Source organism: Jaculus jaculus, chromosome 19 (genome assembly GCF_020740685.1).
Source record: "Jaculus jaculus isolate mJacJac1 chromosome 19, mJacJac1.mat.Y.cur, whole genome shotgun sequence".
In the NCBI taxonomy this organism is placed as follows: domain Eukaryota; kingdom Metazoa; phylum Chordata; class Mammalia; order Rodentia; family Dipodidae; genus Jaculus; species Jaculus jaculus.
The window spans coordinates 44,097,305-44,117,638 of record NC_059120.1 but is presented as its reverse complement, the minus strand read 5'-3'; the positions used below and the strand labels follow the sequence as shown (position 1 = coordinate 44,117,638).

The 20,334-nt window shown below is 48.5% G+C and overlaps 1 protein-coding gene and 1 pseudogene across 1 annotated transcript; both read right to left on the bottom strand.

Moving 5' to 3' along the window:
* Window positions 1–566: 566 nt before the first annotated feature.
* On the bottom strand, window positions 567–20,148 carry Mybphl (myosin binding protein H like). Its single transcript, XM_004658917.2, has 8 exons — window positions 20,004–20,148; window positions 6,992–7,080; window positions 5,915–6,110; window positions 5,575–5,714; window positions 5,288–5,447; window positions 5,040–5,176; window positions 2,687–2,873; window positions 567–601 (listed from the first exon to the last, which is right to left on the bottom strand). Exons 1-8 carry the CDS (start codon window positions 20,146–20,148, stop codon window positions 591–593), a joined length of 1,065 nt encoding a protein of 354 aa, XP_004658974.1. The 3' UTR covers window positions 567–590.
* LOC123456057 lies at window positions 11,245–11,572 on the bottom strand (annotated as a pseudogene).
* Window positions 20,149–20,334: the final 186 nt, after the last annotated feature.

The following is a 20,334-nucleotide window of genomic DNA, read 5'->3' as shown; positions in this document are numbered from 1 at the left end:
CTTATCTGCCCTGCTCATCTGTGTGGGTGGTGACTGTTTTATTATTTTTATTTGAAAGAGAGAGAGAGAGAGGAAGAACTGGTGCACCAGGGCCTCAGCCACTGAAATCAAACTCTAGACGATAGCGCCACCTAGTGGGCATGTGCGACCTTGTGCTTGTCTCACCTTTGTGTAGAGCCAAAAAGGACTTAGGCTTTGCAGATAAACGCTTTAACTGCTAAGCCATCTCTCCAGCTTGGTGATGACTCTTGTATGTAGCTTAACCCCACCATTCCTCCACATGCTTTCTAACAGTCTTAACTCCTCCCACAGGACCCCTGTGATCAGCTAGAAGCCCCACTCTTCAGAAGACCTTAGGTTGGTGATTAGAGACACACAGAGGATGTGACAGAAGTAGACTTCATCTGTGGCAATTTCCTCCACAGTTTAAGCATTAAAAACCTGGACACGAGGGCCACATGATTAAGAGGCTCAGGGATACACATCCATCCCAGACTCAATAACATTTGCCGTGAACATCTAATAATCTTCAAGACACTCTGTCCCTCTTTCCTTACCTTTCTTGGGTGTCATGGTCTCTTTAAGTAGCCTCAATTAGGAGCTGCAAGAGTGAGGACATCTAGATGTTAGTATCTCAGAAATCAGGTGGGTGTGGTGGCACACACCTTTAATCCCAGCACTCGGGAGGCAGAGGTAGGAGGATCATTGTGAGTTCGAGGTCACCCTGAGACTACGTAGTGAATTCCAGGTCAGCCTGGGCTAGAGGGAGACTCTACCTTGAAAACTCCACCCCCCCAAAAAAAAATAAACCACCTCAGAAATCTCTGAGCATTTTCTTTAATAACATCGGGAATGGATGTTTTATTTAAGTTCTGGGGCACCCATATATAAAGAATAGGAGCCAGGCTTGGTGGTGCACACTTTTAACTTTTTACTCCAGAGGCATAAATAGGAGGATCGCTGTGAGTTTGAGGCCAGCCTAAGACTACATAGTGAATTTCAGGTCAATATGGGCTAGAGTGAGACCCTACCTCAGAAACACCAGGAAAACAAAATAGGGTATAGCTGGGCATGGTGGCGCATGCCTTTAATCCCAGCATTTGGGAAGCAGAGGTAGGAGGATCACTGTGAGTTTGAGGCCACCCTGAGACTACATAGTGAATTCCAGGTCAGCCTGGGCCAGAGTGAGACCCTAACTTGAAAAACCAAAAAAAAAAAAAAAAAAAAAGTCCTTTCATTCCTGATTCATGCAGCATTTAGACAGTGCCTCAGCATGTCAGAAAGGAGACCAGACACAGGATAACAAAGATGAATTAAGACACCATCCCTGCTTCCACAGTGCTTAATGTTAATGGGGAGCATCTGTAAATAGATGATTATACAATAGTATAAGCTAAATGCAGTGATAAGATCCCAACAGGGTGACAAGAATGAATAAATGAATGCCTAAAAGAGGGAGGGAGGCTGTGCAATATTATTTTAAGCAAGCCAGAAGGGAAAGTAAAATAAAGTCAGCAAGTGTCTACAGCTCTCCTGAACTAAAACAGAAGATCATACAATTTAAAGAAAGGTTGGGCTGGAGGGATGGCTTAGCAGTTATGGCATTTGCCTGCAAAGCCAAAGGACCCAGGTTTGATTCCCCAGGACCATGTAAGCCAGATGCACAAAGTGGTACATGCATCTGGAGTTCATTTGCGGTGCCTGGAGGCCCTGGTGTGCCCATTCTCCCCCTCTGTGTGTCCTTCTTTTTTTCTTCCTTTCTCTCAAACAAATAAATAATTTTATTTATTATTATTATTACTATTATTTTGGTTTTTTGTGATAGGGTTTCACTCTAGCTCAGGCTGACCTGGAATTCACTATGTAGTCTCAGGGTGGCCTCAAACTTGCAGCAATCCTCCTACCTCTGCCTCCCGAGTGCTGGGATTAAAGGCGTACGCCACCATGCCCGGCTAAATAAAAATATTTTAAAGAAAAGAAAGAAAGAAAGGTGATGTGAGTTAAGGCCAGGGGATGGGCTCATCTCTACAGTGGCAGCTCCTCAACCTACGCTGGAGACCTTAGGTCAAGCACTTGCCTCTCCATGCTTCAGACTTGTCCTCTGCAAAATAGAAGTAATGATTCTTCCTGCATTACCGACTTGTGATGGAGAGAAAGGAAATCATGGGTAATAAAACTGGTTCCTCTAGTGTCTCCTAATGGTGATAGTGTAAGGGCCTGGGTTGTTGCGATGGAGAATCATCGTTGTCGACTTGACTTAGAATCACCCAGGGTGTACACCCCTGAGCATGTCTGCGATGATGTTTCCGGAGAGGTTTAACTAAAGAGGGGAGACCCACTCTGCATGAATGCCATCATCCCATGTGCTGGGCACCCAGATTGAATAAAAGGGGCAAAGGACAAGAAAGGGGGGGGCTGGAGAGATGGCTTAGCGGTTGAGGCACTTGCCTGCAAAGCCTAAGGACCCAGGTTTGATTCCTCAGTACCCACGTCCATTTGCAGTGGCTAGAGGCTCTGGCACGCCCATTCTCTCTCTGTGTATTTGCTGCTTTCTCTTCATTCCTCTCTCAAGTAAATAAATAAGTAAGCTCTTCTCCATCTCGACTTGTGCCTCTGCTGTTGATCTTCCCACCCATGCAGAGCAAAGCAGGGAGATGACTGCTATACTCAAGGCGAATGCTCTTACCTTTCACATCTACCCGACAGTCCACGGATGCCTCCCCCAGGGCATTAATCGCCTTGCAGGTGTAGATGCCTCCGTCGAAGGGACCAGGCTTGCGGATTTCCAGGGAGCAGACCCCCAGGTGACTGAGGGCTCTATACTTGGGGTTACCTTGGATGTCTATTTTGTTCTTCAGCCAAATGATCTTGGGCTGGAAGATAAATATGGGAAGACAGCAAGGGAAGTAAGAACGAGTTGCTCTCCCATCTGGGACGATGCTACAAAGGGTGTAGAGCGATGGCAAATTTTGGAAGCTCTTTGTTCCCGATATGAGAAAGGATTCCCCTTCCAATACCTTCAGAAGCCCCTACACTTCTCCTCTCGGTTGAAAAGGGTCACTACAGCCATTCCTTTCCCAACAAGTGTCCCTAACTGGAGGACATTGTCCCATATTGCTCAATCAGCCATCATGGGTCATAAGCACTAGGCATCAAGGTCTCTTCCTCTGTGTGTGTTTATGTGTAAACGTATGTTCATATTTGTGTATACACATGTACCTATGTGTGTGAAATCCAGAGGTTGACATTAGGTATCTTCAATTGCTCTCTCTCTCTGTTTTTTTTTTTTTTTTTTTTTTGGTGTTTCAAGGTAGGGTCTCACTCTAGCCCAGGTTGACCTAGAATTCACTTAGGGTGGCCTCGAACTCATGGTGATCCTCCAACCTCTGCCTACCGAGTACTGGGATTAAATGCGTGTATACCAGGCGTTTTTTTTTTTTTTTTTTAGATGGGGTCTTACGTGAGCCCAGGCTGACCTGGAACTTACTCTGTAGCCCAGGATGGCCTTGAGCTAACAGTGGTCCTCCTACCTCAACCTCCCCCAGCCGTGGTATTAAAAGTGTGTGCACCACACCCAGCTTTGCTCTCTCTTTTTTTGTTTGTTTGTTTTTGTTTTTTAATTCTTTGAACCCAGAGTTCCTTTAGTAGGACTAACTAGCCAGTGAGTCACAGAGATTCTGTCTTCACCTCCCCAGCACTGGCATTACAAATGCACACCCTGATGCCTGGCATTTTACGTGGTACTGGGGATCCAGCCTCAAACTTATATAGCAAGCACTTTACCCACCAAACCATCTGTCCAGCTCAGGATCTCTGCTTGTTTTTATGTATATGCTGTGAGCCATCTGCAGCTGATCCTCAAAGTTACCTTGTAAGTAGTGCCTGTCTCCTCTGTTTAGAAAGTAGTTTATAAAAGCCAGGTGGGCCGGGCGTGGTGGCGCACGCCTTTAATCCCAGCACTTGGGAGGCAGAGGTAGGAGGATTGCCGTGAGTTTGAGACCACCCTGAGACTATATAGTGAATTCCAGGTCAGCCTGGGCTAGAGTGAGACCCTACCTTAAAAAAATAAATAAATAAATAAATAAATAAAAGCCAGGTGTGTGTGTGTGTGTGTGTGTGTGTTAGTGGGCGGCTTTAATCCCAGCACTGGGTGTCAGAGGTAGGAGGATCATCATGAGTTCTAGGTCACCCTGAGACTGCATAGTGAATTCCAGGTCAGCCTAGGATACAGCAAGACCCTGCCTTGAAAAGCAAAAAATATCAATCAATCAATCAATCAATCAATCAATCAATAAAATAAGTAGTTTTGGGGCTGGAGAGATGGCTTAGCAGTTAAGCGCTTGCCTGTGAAGCCTAAGGACCCCGGTTCGAGGCTTGATTCCCCAGGACCCATGTAAGCCAGATGCACAAGGTAGCACCTACATCTGGAGTTCATTTGCAGTGGCTGGAGATCCTGGTGTGCCCATTCTCTCTCCTCTCTCTCTCTCTCTCTTTCTCTCCCTCTTTCTGTCTCTGTCTGGCACTCTCAAATAAATAAATAAAAATTAAAACAAGTCGTTTCTAGAGTAGATTTATTGATATTTCCCTTCTGAGATGTTCTCTCCTTGCAGTGCTGCTGACATTCATAACCCAAAGGTACTCTGTAAGGTTTGTTAGCAGTGTGGAGTATGATGGTCGGGTTGTAAGGAGAGCTGCTTGCCCGTGCATGGCCCTGCTCCGACAAGGCGTGAAGCCAGAGGAGCTCCACATTTCTGCCAGATAAACAACTCCAGGTTCACGGGCAGCTGCAGCTGGTCAGTAAGTGACATCTTAGTGCCTGAAAACCCAACACCGGAAGGGAGCATCATTTGCATCTGTCCATCTAGAATCCCAGATGCTCTGACAGTTTCTAAGTGACCTGCCTTTGAGGAGGCAGATGGTAGCAAGATGGCAGCAGATGTCCATTTAGACCGCTCTTGGGACAAAGCCAGAGTTAAGATGGCACAGGAGGAGGAAGCAGCTTGGCATTGCCACCCCCGCCCCCAGAACTGCCCACTCACCTTGGGAGAGGCGCGGACGCAGCAGAAGAGCTGGGTGTCATAGCCGGTGATGGTCGTGCAGTCGGCCAGAGGCTGTGTGAACTTGGGGGCTTCCGAGAAGTCTCGCTGGGCAAATCCCTTGGTCTTGTAAACAGCAGCTGTGAGTAACGAGAGGGACAAGGACGCAACCCCTGAGCTCCCATTCTTCTTCAGTCCTGTTTCTTCCAGTCTTCCCAGCGCAGGGTCTCCGATGCCCCCCAGCCCCTGACCTGCTTTCTGGATGTGGGCAAGGTCGGCAGTGACAGCTGCCGTTTCGCTGAGCCCACACTGGTTTTCAGCAAAGACGCGGAAGGCGTAGGAGTTGCCAACAACCAGGTCCGAGACGATGCAACTGGTGCGGTGATGATGCTCCAGCACCGTGAACCACAACTGCGGGAGATGCCATGGATGCCATGCAGAAGACGCCTGTCCTTTAGATCCCGTCCCACTGGGAGCTTCCAGAGGCCCGTCCCGGACCTCCCTGCTCCTCCCTCCTTCTTTCTCAGCTAGGCCTCACCCCAGATTTTGTGTCAGCCTTCTGCACCGTGTATCCCAGGAGTGCCGTATTGCCCGTATCTTGGGGAGGTGTCCATTCCAGGGTGGCATTAGAGCCCCAAACATCCACCAACTTAATACTCCGAGGAGGGCCTGGCCTCTCTGAAAGGGCAAAGCCATGATAGTGGGCACAGTGCAACCCATGGGCACTGATGTCACTTCTAGAGTGCCCCTGGCTTTTCTTTTCCTTCTTCTGCTCAGACCACCTTCCCTCACCCATCACCATGTCGCAGACTATGTGCAATGGTACGCTTCAGCTTGGAAGAAGGAGCCACCTCACCTCTACTCCCTGGCAGCCTTACCAATCACCAGGATATCGATAGTGGCAGTGGCCTCCAGTCCACCTAGCTGCACACGGAGCTGGTAGCGTCCAGAGTCAGCACGCTGGGCTTCTCTGATGAAGAGGATGGAGTCTTGCTCCCCATTGCGCACACTCACGCGACTAGCATCCAGGGCACAGCCATTGTGAGTCCAGGTGGCCTGCGGTTTGGGCTTGCCCTGCATGATGGGGATAAGGCTGGAGGAGCCCTGAGAGCCTTAGGGACCCTGATGACTGTAGTGGTCAGTCTACCACCAGCCCACAGGGTGCGTTTACTTGCAGCTGGGAATTCCTTGAGCTAGAGATTCTCATGGCCTCTTCCAGGAGACATCCTCCTCTGGCAGTATGTGGTAGTTTGAAGAGATGGCCCCCATTATATTCAGTGTTTTATTACAGTTTATAATTTAGATCTGCAGCCACCTGGCTGCAGGAGGTGTCACTGGGACCCTAAGGTGTGGTGGTGGATTTGAAATGCCAATCTAAAGATATGCAAAGTGCTTGGAGTTCCTGAAGTGTGCTGTGGGGTTCGGCTTGTGGCTTTCTCTCTCTCTCTCTCCTTGGACCTGTGAAAGCAGGGCCAGTTTCTTCTGCCATTATGGAATCTCCCCTGGATCTGCAAGCTTCAATGAATTCTCCTTCCTCTATACTGTGCCTGCTTCAGAAGTTCATCTCAGGGACCTGGAGCTTCCTGCTACACAGGAGTCTCAGGACCACGGGGTAGGGAGATGGCCCTGACTTCCTCCTCACGCTCGGAGAGTGTATGGCATGGACAGGCAAGGCAGCTAGGACTGAGTCACTGCCCAAACTCTCAAGAGACTTCCAGAACCCAGAGATCTCAGACCTCTTCAGGCTGCAGGGCTTGCCTTAGTCTTATCTCCTGTCACAGGGCACATCTGACCCTAGTTAGCCAAACCCCTTAGAAGTGTGGAGTGGATAGGTGATGTGGCCTCAGACTTCGGGTACTGGGAAGACTACCCCACTGTTAGCAGGAGTCCTGGGATCTGTTTCCTTATCAAAACCCTGGCTGTGTTCCAGCAATGGGTTGGGTTGGTGTGATTACCTGGAATGGTATCAGTAGGTTCACTGTTTCCCCAACCTTCCGGATGTAGGTCTGCCTCAGGGCCCGAGGTAGCCAGATCTTGGGGTGCTCTGAATGGTGGAAAGAGAATAGGAGATGGGTACCCATTCAGTGGAAACTGCATCCAGGTGCATTCTCTGGATGGTGGCCCAGGTGTCCTTCATCAAGTTAAGTTCCTGGGTTAAGGGTCTTCAATCCCCCTGTGTTGTGCTGGGATCAAACCCAGGCTCTCAAGCGTGCTCGGGCAAGCGCTGGACCACTGAGCCCCACCCTCAGTCCCTTCTCATTGTTGTGCTGGGATTTAGGGAGGAACCATTGCTTGAAGGGTTCCCCAAGAGAGTTAAAGACTATTGGAGCCTATGGTGCCCACCTGTTGTCCTAACACTGAAGCAGCTGAGGCCAGCCTAGGCTACATAGAAAGACCCTGTTTCTAAACACCGAACCCTGAAGGGGCACTGGACTGTGAGCCTGACACTTCTCTTAATTTATACCTCTCAACTACTGACTTTCCGTCACCTGGGGTTTTGTTTGTGCATAGGCCAGTCCAATCTGTGTGGGTTACCTTTGCAGCAAATTTCTGTTGGTTTTTAATAATATCCCTTGAATCAAGATTTTTAAAAACAATTTTTTCCCTTTATATTTATTTATTTATTTATTTGAGGGCGACATACAGAGAGAGAAAGAGGGGGAGAGAGAGAGAGAGAATGGGCTCATTAGGACCTCCAGTCACTGTAAACAAACTCCAGATGCATGTGCCACCTTATGCATCTGGCTTATGTGGGTCCTGGGGAATCGAGCCTTGAAGTGGGGTCTTTAGGCTTCACAGGCAAGGGCTTAACCGCTAAGCCATCTCTCCAGCCCAAGATGGTTTTTACTGTAAATCTGACTTTCCAGTTGGGTTCTGGACTTAAGAACAGGCTTTTTCGTTTGTTTCTTCAAGTTAGGGTCTCATTCTAGCTCAGGCTGACCTAGAATTCATCCTCTCAGGGTGGCCTCGAACTTACAGTGATCCTCCTTCCTCTGCCTCCCAGTGCTGGGATTAAAGGTGAGTGCCACCATGCCCGGCCTAATTTTTTTTTATTTTATTTTAAGAACAGGCTTTTTGCTTTTGTTTTCTCTTCATTTATTTATTTGAGAGAGAGAGAGAGAAAGAGAGAGAGAGAGAGAGAGAGAGAGAAAGGCATATATAGATGGGCTCACAAGGGCCTCTAGCCACTGCAAATGAATTCCAGACACATGTGCCACCTTGTGCATCTGGCTTTTGTGGGTAAAAGGGAAATGAACCTGGGTCCTTAGGTTTTGCAGGCAAGCACTTTAACAACTAGGCTGTCTCTCCAGCCCCTTTCTGCTTTTTCTGCTCTGTAAGCAGAGTCAATACCCTGACTTCCTGCTGAGACCATGCTGATGTCATCCCAGAGGGTGCCAGAGTCTGGGTCCCTTCCTTGGCTTCCTCCGTGGGGCCACCCTGCACCCGCTCTTGTGTAGCGTTCTCCTAGTTGGTAGAAGACCACTTTGTACAAACAAAATCTGGGAAGGATTAAGTCCACTGGTCACTTGCCCTTGATCTTCCAGCCCGTTCCAGTGGGCAGTGGACAGATGCCCTTTGTTGGCTTCCGGGAGCGCCCGGGGAAGTGCTGAGGGCAGGGTTTGGAGACCAGGTGTCCCGGCTCGCTCTCCTAACGGTGCTGCAAAGCTGTCTCAGGCTGCCCTGGCTGTGGAAGTACAGATACCCCAGCTGGTTCCTTTAGAAGCCATTCCCTGGCCTTTTCAGGGCCGTTGTTCCCCCTTTCTCAAAGACAGGCAATCTCCTGCTGCTGTTGTCTTCAGTAGAATATGACAGCGCTTCAGTTCCCACCATCAACCCAGGCCTTCTTGCCAAGCTTCGTTCCCAGCACTTGGAGAAGATCCGCCCCTGGCACATTCCTGCGGCAAACAGCGTGACTGCTTGACCGTGGATTCCAAGCTTTCTGATAACACGTTTCCCCGAGAGTACGCTCCTGAACATTCGCTCCAAGTCCAGCATGTTTGCTTATAGATCGCACTGTTGAGATGTTCGCCCCGTGAAAGCAATGCTTGCCGTGACAGCGGCTAAGAGAAAATAAACAGAGGCTCTACCGTGTTCTCCTTACGCCTCAGTTTGTGCCTCCCATCAGAGCCTCCATGTCGCGTACCCTTTGTAAATGAACAGCCACTGACCAGCCAGTTTATCTAGTTTCCTTTCTTTGCTCTGTGGCTTGTTCTTCCATCTGATCGGAGCCAGTCTTAGTCTGCAGCTTGGAAGTTTTGTGCTAAGGGGACATGAATATCCTCCGTGAAGAACAGGGCGGCTATGGAGCCCAGGCTGCCCAGTGACCCCACTCCAGTTGCCCTCAGCTGACTTTGGTGGCTGGCTGGGTGGGGGCTGGGCGGGAAAAACAGAAGAAGTGTTGTGCGATGCGTTCCTCTCCCGGGGCCATCTTGGCAGGCAACCAAGGAGTTGGATGCTGGCGGATGTCAGTGAAGGGCCTTTTGAAAAAGAGGCCTATGATTGTAAGGAGGGTCAAAACCTCATCTTGTTGGGCTTGTTTCCTCATTGTAGAGTGGGGAAATAACCATTCAGACTTGCCGTGGAAGAGGTCTTTGCTGTCCCCGTGCTGTCCACAGATTATCAGAACTTCAAAAAGGACCTTGGTGGCTGGAGTGATGTCTTAGTGGTTAAGGCGTTTGCCTGCAAAGCCAAAGGACCTTGGTTCGATTCCCCAGGACCCATGTAAACCAGATGCACAAGGTGGCGCATGCATCTGGTGTTTGTTTGCAGTGGCCAGAAGCCCTGGTGTGCCCATTCTCTCTCTCTTTTCAAATAAATAAACTTTAAAAAAAAAAAAGATCTTGGTGATCACCCAGGACAAGCAGCCAGCTGGAGGGGAAGGGGCTCAGAGAGACACTGATTTGTTGCTGTCTAGGCTAGGTGTAGAGCTGTGCCTGGAACCCAAGACTGGGATGGTATGCTCGAGGGTCTATCCTCAGAGCATGGTCCACCTGTCCACTCTCTTACCCCCAGTAGTGTCTCCCTAAGACTGGGAACCAGAGTCAGGGCCCTGATATAACCTGCAGTGACCTAGAGGAAGGAGGCAAGGAAGGGAAGGCAGAGCAACAGAATCAAGGACTGAGTTGTTGAGGTGAGGACAGGAACCAGGCTTCATGCCTAGAGGTCAATCAACTGAGCCTTACTCTGCCTAGACCTCAAGTTAGAACTGGGCTCAACTGTAGACATATTCTAATGTCTGGTTTCCAACTGGCATTTTCTTTTCTATCTTTTTATTTTTTTTGGAGGGGGGTGGTTCGAGGTAAGGTCTTACTCTAGCCCAGGCTGACCTGGACTTTATTCTGTATTCTCAGGGTGGACTCGAACTCACACTGATCCTCCTACCTCTGCCTCCCGAGTGCTGGGATTAAAGGTATGCACCACCAAGCCTGGAATATTTTATTTTATTATTTTAATTTATTTATTTGAGAGAAAGAGATACAGAAATAGGCAGGGAGAGAGAAGTGGGGGTGGGGAGAGAGAAAGAGAGAATCAGTGTGCCAGGGCCTCCAGCCAGTGCAAACCAACTCCGGTCACATGTGCCCTCCTTGTGCATCTGGCATATGTGGGTGCTGGGGAGTCGAACCTGGATCCTTTGGCTTTGCAGGCAAGCCACCTCTCCAGCCCATCTTTTTCTTTTTTTCTCCTCTGAACAGATTTATTGAACATATAAAGCTCTATGTACATGTGACCTGGACCTGCTACTTCAGAACCTTATCCTTCAGCCAGGCATGCAGACAAGCCCTCAATTCCTGAACAGAGGCGGCCGAGGCAGAGGGACCAGCAGTTGAGGGCAGCCTGGACCCAGTGAGTTTCAGGCAATGCTAGACTACACAGTGAGGCTGGCTCAGAAAAGCAAAACAACAGATGGCCAAACCATGACCCTCCCTTAGGAATATCTTTTTTTTTTTTTTTTGGTTTTTCGAGGTAGGGTCTCACTCTGGCTCAAGCTGACCTGGAATTCACTATGTAGTCTCAGGGTGGCCTCGAACTCACGGCGATCCTCCTACCTCTGCCTCCCGAGTGCTGGGATTAAAGGCGTGCGCCACCACGCCCGGCTTAGGAATATGTTGATAGGTTGGTTTTTGTTACCACATAAATAAAAAAAGACGCGCAGTGCGCAGTGAGCGAGTGGCCCGAGTTTTGGAACTTTAATAATTTTACAAGATGATCAGCGCAGGTGGGACTGAGTCCCTATGACAGGCTGTGACACGAGACGTCCAGAGGCCATTTTGTGCACTGCCACCGTGATGCCGACATGTTTCTGGACCATAGTGTTCCCATTACCTGACTCTAGACACACAGGAATGCCAGTGGGGTCAGATGGTAGCTGAGCTGCTGGCTGGGCTGGAACAGACCCCGCTCCAGCACGCTCAGCTGACAGGGCGCCACGGCGGGCCGGAGCGAGTCCCTGTGAATCTGTGCACGGGACGCCAACAATGGGTGGATTTGTCATCATGCCCTGTGTCCTCCAAGTGCTGCTCTAAGGTCACCTCCATCCTGCCAGCTGTCCACCCAGGCCCAGGTCCCCCTCCCCTAGCTCAGCATATTCCGTTTTTGGTTTTTCAAGGGAGGGTCTCGCTCTAGCCCAGGTTGACCTGGAATTCACTATGTAGTCTCAGGCTGGCCTCAAATTCATGGTGATCCTCCTACCTCTGCCCCGAGTGCTGGGATTAAAGGTGTGTGCCATCAAACCTGCCTCATTTCCTTGTTTTAAAATGTTGTGTTTTTAAAAAATCTATCTGTATGCTCACTCACATGGTGTGCATGCATGCGTGTGTGTGTGTGTGTGTGTGTGTGTGTGTGTGTACATACCAGGGATGCTTGCTGTTGCAAACAAACTCCAGATGCATATGCCACTTTTGGCATCTGGCTTTGTGTGGGTACTGGGGAATCAAACTGAGGCCAGTAGACTTTGCAAGAAAGCACCTATAACCATTGAGCCTTCTTCCTAGCCCTGGCATTTCATTTTCTTCTCCATAAATGGGATTCCCTGACAAGATGATGGAATTGAAGCCACTAGGGTGTCCAGCAACTCTCTGAGGGCAAGTAGGTAAAACCTCTGTTTTCAGCAGATTCCTGGTGCCTAGGGGAGGGCCGTTGAAGGTTGGCCAAGTGCTAGGGTGTAGAGAGGGTCTGGAAGTCCCAAATGCCCAGTCAGCAGTGAATTCTCTAGTCAGTACTCACTTCAACCCAGGCAGCAATCTGACCCTCTGGTCAGAATGTTAACTGGAGGCTCACTGGAGGCATCTCTTTTCACACCTCCGCAGTCCAGCGAGGTGTAAATTGTACTGACCTTGGGGAGGCCTCTCACACCCAAGGGCTTTCTCCTCAGATTCCAGGAGCCCTGTGACCAACACAGAGCCCAGAGCCCTAAGGCCAAGCCAAGCCTCGATTTTCCCAGACTAGGACTGTGATGCCCCAAATTTGGTTTCTTCCTCTCATAGTCTTGGGGAAAAAATTCTTTGTAGTATCCCTTTAATCCCAGAATTTGGGAGGCTAAGGTAGGAGGATTGTTATGAATTTGAGGCCAGCCTAGGCTACAGAGTGAGTTCCAGTTCAGCCTGGACTACAGTGAGATCCCGCTTCAAAACAAAAACAAAAACAAACAAAAAAAAGGAAGCCTAGCATGTTGGTGCATGCCTTTAATCCCAGCACTTGGGAGGAAGAGGTAGGTGGATCACTGTGAGTTCAAGGCCACCCTGAGACTTGTCATAGTTCCAAGTCAGCCTGGAATGAGACCCTACCTCGAAAAAAAAAAAGAAAAGAAAAAGAGAAAAAAAAAAGTCCTGGGCTGAAAAGATAGCTTAGTGGTTGAGGCATTTGCCTGGGAAGCCTAAGGACTCATGTTCAATTCCCCAGTACTCCCATAAGCCAGATATATAACATGGCACATGCATCTGGAGTTCATTTACAGAGGCTAGAAGCCCTGGCTCATCCATTCTCTCTCTCTCTTTTTAAATAAATAAATTTTTTTTTTTTTTTTTTTTAAAGAAGAGTCATTTGAGATCTATTGACTTTGGGGCTGGGTGCTATGAGTACTTTTCCTGTAACAGAATGCCATCTAATTCTTTCTCAAAATATTTAGAGAAGGGGCTGGAGAGATGGCTTGGTGGTTAAGCTCTTGCCTGTGAAGCCTAAAGACCCTGGTTCGAGGCTTGATTCCTCAGGCCCCACATAAACCAGATGTACAAGGTGGCGCATACATCTGGAGTTCGTTTGCAATGGCTGGAAGCCCTGATGAGCCCATTCTCTCTATTTTTCTGTCTGTTGTTCTTAAATAGATAAATAAATAAATAAAATATACATTTAGAGGAGGGCTGAAGAGATGGCTTAACACTTAAGGTCCTTGCCTGCAAAGCCAAAGGACCCAGGTTCCATTCCCCAAGATCCACGTAAGACAGATGCACAAGGCGGCACATGTGTCTGGAGTTCTTTTGCAGTGGCTGGAGGCCCTGGCACACCCATTTTCTCTCTCTCTTTTTCTCTTTATCTGCCTCTTTCTCTCTTAAATAAATAAATAAATAAAAATAAAAATAAATTATAGAAGGGAGCTGATAGCTCAATGAAAAAAAAATAAAAGTGTTTTTTTTATGAGAGAGGATGAGGGAGATAGAGAATGGCATGCAATGGCCTCTAGTCATTGCAGTTGACCTCCAGATGTGCGTGCCACCTTGTGAGCACGTGTGACCTTGTGCAGCTGTCTTGTGTAGGTACTGAGGAATCAAATCTCTGTCCTTAGGCTTCCCAGTCAAGTGCCTTAACCACTAAATGATCTTTCTAGACCAACAGTGCTTTTTAAAAATTTTTTTCCAATAGTGCTTTTTAAAAAATACATCATTTATTTATTTGAGAGAGAGAAAGAGGTAGAGATAGATAGATAGATAGATAGAGAGAGAGAGAGAGAGAGAGAGAGAGAGAGAGAGAGAGAGAGAGAATGGGTATGGCAGGGCCTCTAGCCACTGCAAAAAAAAAAAAAAAAAACAACTTCAGATGCATGTGCCCCCTTGTGCATCTGGCTTACGTGGGTCCTGGAGAGTCAAACTGGGATCCTTTGGCTTTGCAGGCAAACACCTTAACCACTAAGTCACCTCTCCAGCCCCTCCTTTTATAAAAAATAGTATTTATTTATTTATTTGGGAGAGAGAAAGAGAGAGAATGCAAAAGTGCTTTTCATACCAGCCTGATGGCCTGAGTTTGGATCCCCAGAACCCACAAAAAGCCATATACAGTAGCAAACGTCTGTAATCCCAGTGCATCTACAAGATGGAAGGAGGAGCCAGGAGAAGGCTAGCCTGGTAGATACAGCGGCAATGTGGAAGGCCAGGACCAACAGTACCCAAGGCTGTTCCCTGACCTCTGCACACATAGACACACACACAAAATTTAGAAATTATTTTAAGTCCAAACATGCTTGGCTCTCCTACCATCCATCTTAATTTTAATTTGCCAAAGTTTATGCCCGTTTTGTTTTATTCTCACGGGAAGTAATTATTCACATCTCGCAATTCCTCTGCACATGGCCAGAGTCTTTCCTCCAGTAATCCCCCGAGGGCTTTGTAGATTATACAATGTTATTAACCGTAGCTTGAAGGGGGAAGAAAGGAGGGTTGTGTGAGTGTGTGTGCGTCTGTAAGAGTGGTATGTAATTTTGAGTGTGCATACATACATGTGTGTGTGTGTGTGTGTGTGTGTGTGTGTGGATTTGGAAGTACATGTGTGCATGCATAAATACATACCTGTGCGAGTGAATGCTAAGAAGTGAGGACAAAACCACAGGCAAGTTATGGCTTTTTAACTAAAGATTTCTAAGGATCCAAAAAGTAGCAGTATTTTTTTTTTTTTTTAGTAGCAGCGTTAAAAATATTTTTATTCATTTATTTGCTTGTATACATATGTTTAGGGGTTAGGAGAATGGGCACCCCGGGGCCTCCAGCCGCTGCAAGCTCCAGATGCATGAACCACTGTGCATTTGGTTTTATGTGGGTACTGGGGAATCGAACCCAGGTCTTTAGGCTTTGCAAGCGAGCACCTTCACCACTGAGCCATCTCTCTAGCTCAGTAGCAGCATTTCTTGGAGAAACATTCGCAGGTGCCATGGATGTGGCCTTGGCCTTAGCAACCGGCCTGGAGGACTGTGCTGAGAATGGAGTTTGCTCACCTCAGCAGAATGTCGTGAAGGACAAAAGTGTCACTTCCTCAAAGCTCAGGAAAGTGAGATCAGAAAAAGCAAAAGGATATACTTGCACAACACTAGGCAATCGACATAGGAACATGACTGGTTCAGCAGGGCATGAGGCCCCCATCCCTCCCTAAAGAGTTATTGGTAGTTAATGGTTCCTGGCAGAGGGGAAACATTTTCTTTTCTTTCTTTTTTTTCATTCCTTCCTTCTGCTTTCTCTCTCTCTCTCTCTCTCTTTTTTTTTTTTTTTTTTGGTTTTTCAAGATAGGGTCTCACTCAAGCCCAAGCTGACCTGGAATTCACTATGTAGTCTAGGCTGGCCTTGAACTCACAGTGATCCTCCTACCTCTCTGCCTCCTGAGGGCTGGGATTAAAGGCATGCGTCACCACGCCCGGCTGGGAGACATTTTCTGTACCAGTGCAGTCACTAGGAAGTTGCACATGCAATTAAACTCAGTGGGAAACACACTCACACACAGTTGTGTACACTCACACACACATATAACAACATCAAAGTAGAAACGGTTCGGGGCTGCAGAGAGGTTTCAGTGGTTAAAGGCGTTTGCTCGTAAAACCTGACATCCCAGGTTAGATTCCCAAGTACCCGCATGAAGCCAGACACAAAACGTGGCGCATGTGTCTGGAGTTTGTTTGCTGAGGCAGGAGGATATGTTGTGCCCGTGTTCACTCTCACTCTTCTCTCTCAATAAATAAATAAACAAAATATTTTTAAAAGCCTTTAAAGAAGGGGTTCAGTCCAGGCGTGGTGGCACATGCCTTTAATCCCAGCACTCGGGAGGCAGAGGTAGGAGGATCACCATGAGTTCGAGGCCACCCTGAGACTACGTAGTGAGTTCCAGGGCAGTCTGGGCTAGAGTGAGACCCTACCTCAGGGGAAAAAAAAAAAAAAAAAAAGAAGGGGTTCAGCGGGAGAGGAAGGGGAGGGGGAATACAAGTTAATCAAAGGTTATTATGATCAAAATGACTATTTAAGGTGCATAAAAGTTGTCCATAAATTAAATTTTAAAAGTAGGCCATGAATTAAAGAGAACAATGGATACACTGGACAGAAAGGAGAGATAAAGGACATTAAAGCAGGCCATACTTCTCAAGATAAAGGCTTTCATCACCCCTTGCTTATCCTTAGTCTTGCTGTCACGCTTGGTGGCTTTGGCCTATTCATGGCCTCTGCCCCCAGCACCGCTCCAGCCATAATCCTGGTGCTTCAGCATTCAGCCCCTGAAGTTCCATTCATGCTGTGGTCCGCTGCTCTGCCTATGCCTTTGTCCCCCTGCTTCAGCCATTAGACCCTGTGGTCATTCTCTAGCTTCTCTGTGACCTGAACCGTAAGCGTCCTACACTCTCACCACCTCTTTGACAGAAGAGGTGCCATGTTCACCAAATCTGACCTACTGGTGATATCCCTTCCACAGTATAGTTAGCTCTGGTCAGGCACATTTCCCAGCAGCCCTTGCTGTAGACCAGGCGACCAAGTATCTCCAATGAGTGGAAAGGATGGGAGGGGATGGGGGGTGCTCTGTCACCAAGGCCTGTAAGAAGTGAATTCTCTGTGTCCTCTTCTGCTATCTGTAGACAGATGATTACAGGGCCCTTCTTTCCCTCTCTCAAATAAATAAATAAAAACATAACATTTTAAAAGCTCATTGTTAGCCAGTTTCAGTGTGTATATATGTGTGTGTATACTTGTTATTTTATTTTTTTTTCAATGTTTTTGTTTTTTTATGTTTATTTATTTGAAAGTGACAGACAGAGAAAGAGGCAGAGAGAGAATGGGCACACTAGGGCCTCAGCCACTGCAAACGAACTCCAGACGCGTGCGCCCCCTTGTGCATCTGGCTAACGTGGGTCCTGGGGAATCTAGCCTTGAACCGGGGTCCTTAGGCTTCACAGGCAAGTGCTTAACTGCTAAGCCATCTCTCCAGCCCTTATTATTTATTTGTAAGCAGAGACTGACAGAGAGCCGACAAGGAGACAGACAGAGAAAGGGATGCTCTGGGGCCTCTAATCACTGCAAATGAACTCCAAATGCACGTGTCACTTTGTGCATCTGGCCTTATGTGGGTACTGGGGAATTGAACCTCGGCTGTTAGGTTTTGCAGGCAAGTGCCTTAGCCGCTGAGCCATCTCTCCAGCCCCAAGTTGCAGTTTATTTTGGTCCTGCCAACTGATTTCGGTTGGCTTGGTCCCCCACACTCTCACACGCTCAGTTCTTTCTATGAAGAGGAGGCAGGCAGTCGTTGGAACTCTCAGGGAACTTGGGGGTCCTCAAGTCCATGTTCCCGGCACCCCGCAGGCTCACTGGGAAGGCTTCAGGGGGCTCTATGAACTGCATGAACTTTTTGGTTATGTTTTTCCAGGCCACAGTTTTCATCAGGCTCTCCTGGGAGACACAGCAACCAAAAGGGCGAGACGTGGATTTAGTTCAGCTTTTCGACTTACGCGGAGGCCTGGGGCGGTGGACTTTCCCTCCTCGGGTAGCAACACAGAGCTAGGACTTGGCTCATGTCTCCCAAGCAGCTACGCGATGGATGCACACATACTTTGTAACGCGTCAAAAGCTGCCCTGGTTGCCAGTCACCTCTGAGAAACTAGTAGGTTAAGCCATTGGCTGTGGTCCTGAGCCTTGCAGGGCATAGCGATGCCACACAAGAGGATGGGCTTCTGGCTGGGCCCAGAGCCAGGGCCTTGCTGCCCACAGTGCCCTCCCTCCTTAGAGCCGAGGGCACCAAAGCGGGAGTGAGATGAGTGCCTGCCCCCAGAGATTTGTGGCAACCCAAGAGTCAGGGATTCAATGGTTCCGGCGCTCCCTCTCTATCCCTTTGTTTGAGATTTTTCTGAGTGTTTTATTTTTTTCCTCGAGGTAGGGTCTCACTGTAGCCTGTGCTGACCTGAGTTCACTGTGTAGTCTCAGGGTGACCTTGAACTCACAGCGATCCTCCTACCTCTGCCTTCTGAGTGCTGGGATTAAAGGCGTGTGCCACCACACCTGGCTTTTCTGAGATTTTTTTTTTATTTTAATAATTTTTATTTTTATTTATTTGACCGAGAGAAAGAGGGAGAGAGAAAGTGAGAGAATGGGCACAGCAGGGCTTCCAGCCACTGCAAATGAACTCCAGAACATGCGCCACCTTGTGCATCTGGCTTACGTGGGTCCTGGGGAATTGAACCTAGGTCCTTTGGCTTTGTAAGCAAGCGCCTTAACCGCTAAGCCATTCCTCCAGCTCTTTTCTGAGATTTTTAAGGGAAGAAACTAGTTTTCTGATTCCATCATCTCAACTGAATAAGTTTACAATGACTTCTGCTTCCCTATCCCTTCTTTAATGGGACAAACTCCACCAGCTCTCCATCCTTAACATTCAGACAGCTCCTGCAAACCCACCATCTTCCGTTAGGACGAGAGGTGGGCAGCCATCCTGCATGGCCTTTTGGAGGTAGAACTTGGTTTTTACCTCTTACTCAGAAAAATTTAGTCCCATTTTGGTTTAGCCCCTTCCAAGGGCTCAGCAATTCTTCCAACTGCTTTATTAGGTAGACATTTATCAATCATTTTGCAAGAAGGAAACTGAAACTGAGCAGTTACTTGATTTGCCCAAGGTCACCAAGCTGTTGGAGCCAGCACCAGGAATAGGGTCCAGACCTTTGCCTGCCAGTTCAGAAATGTCTTTTCTCATCCTTCTTCTCCCCTTCCTAGTTCACAGATTCCTCAGTTGGTGGCCTCTGAATTCTGTGCACTTAAGACTTCAAGATGCCAAAAGCTGGGCACCTGTACTGAATGCTCAGTCTAGCCCGGGGCTGCCACTGAGCGCCATCGGGAAGAAGGGAAGAGCTGTATCTCTCTCTCTTTCTCTCTGGTCTGCAGAGTCAGGCCCAGGAGAAATCCACTTGGGCTGGGCTCCCAGCACCCAGCTGTGTGAGCTCGAGAGCCCTCAGACTGAGTCGCTAGCAGAGCAGAGGTGCAGGAAGGGGCACCTCCAGCTGGAGAAGAGGATTGGAATGTTTCTTCTCAGCGTGTTCTGCTTCCGTGGAGGCCCATGTTTCCCAGAGGAACTAGTGTGGAGGGCTGGGGCGCATCTGGATGCAAGTCAGAGGCAAGTGTTATGCTATCGGAGACACTCAGCCTCCCTGTGACCATGGTTTTTGATCCCTACTTCTCCCAGTGCGCATACCACTATCTCACCCGTTTCCTTCCTGACTGGCCGCCAGTCCTACCAGGGCCTCCTAGGCCCTGTGACTTTTTTTTGTTTTGTTTTGTTTTGTTTTTTGAGATAGTCTTGCTCTAGCCCAGGCTGAGCTGAAATTCATTATGTCATCTCAGGCTAGTCTGGAACTCGTGGGGATCCTCCTACCTCTGCCTCCTGAGTGTTGGGATGAAAGGCGAGCGCCACCAGGCCGGGCCCTATGACTTATTTTTTAATGATAAAAATATAAACAGATCATTCTAGTCCCCGTAAAGTGCCACAATTGTCATTAACTGACTTCTCAGCTAAAAAGCAAAAACAACAAAAAACACACAAAAAAACCCAGCAGAGACACTTATGAGAAGTGAGTACAATTTCCAGGAGAAGGGCCCCCCCACCCCCCGCAGGCACCAAGGCATGATTTTGTATCCTGAGTACCAGCTCCGTAGACTTGTTAAACCTTGTGAAGACCTCCTGAGGTCTAGTCAAGGGGAGCAGGAAAGTCTTCCCCAGTTCCCACCACCCAGCCTCCTCACCCTCACCGATCACCTTCCATAGCAAGCTGGAGCTGCCGAGACTGGCCGCCCACCTCCCGCTGGGGCGAAGCCTGGGGTCCTTCAGCATCCACTGGGCGCATTTCGTCCACCTGTGCGTGGGAGCCTGAGGCCACCTCCCGCGCAGTGGCCACCTCCATGCTGGGCCGGGCCGAGGCTGGGCTCCAGTTACAAGTTTGCTAGTTGCTAGTGAGGGAGGGGCTGAGCATCCGCTGTCCAGGCTGGCCTTCCTGGGGTCGCAGCCTAGGGCTTATGTAAGTAGGCTGGTCTCTTCCCACCCACCTACTCCCATGGAAGGGTGAAGTCAGGGCCAGGGGAAGATGAGG

Bases quoted from the DNA above. Each gene is read 5' to 3' on its own strand.
- Mybphl (XM_004658917.2), bottom strand. From the start codon at position 20,148: ATGGAGGTGGCCACTGCGCGGGAGGTGGCCTCAGGCTCCCACGCACAG. The intron at 7,081-20,003 runs GTGATCGGTGAG...TCCACCATTCAG, and splicing joins GCTCCAGCTTGCTATGGAAG to AGCACCCCAAGATCTGGCTA. The intron at 5,448-5,574 runs GTGAGGCCTAGC...CATCTCCCGCAG, and splicing joins AGGCTGACACAAAATCTGGG to TTGTGGTTCACGGTGCTGGA.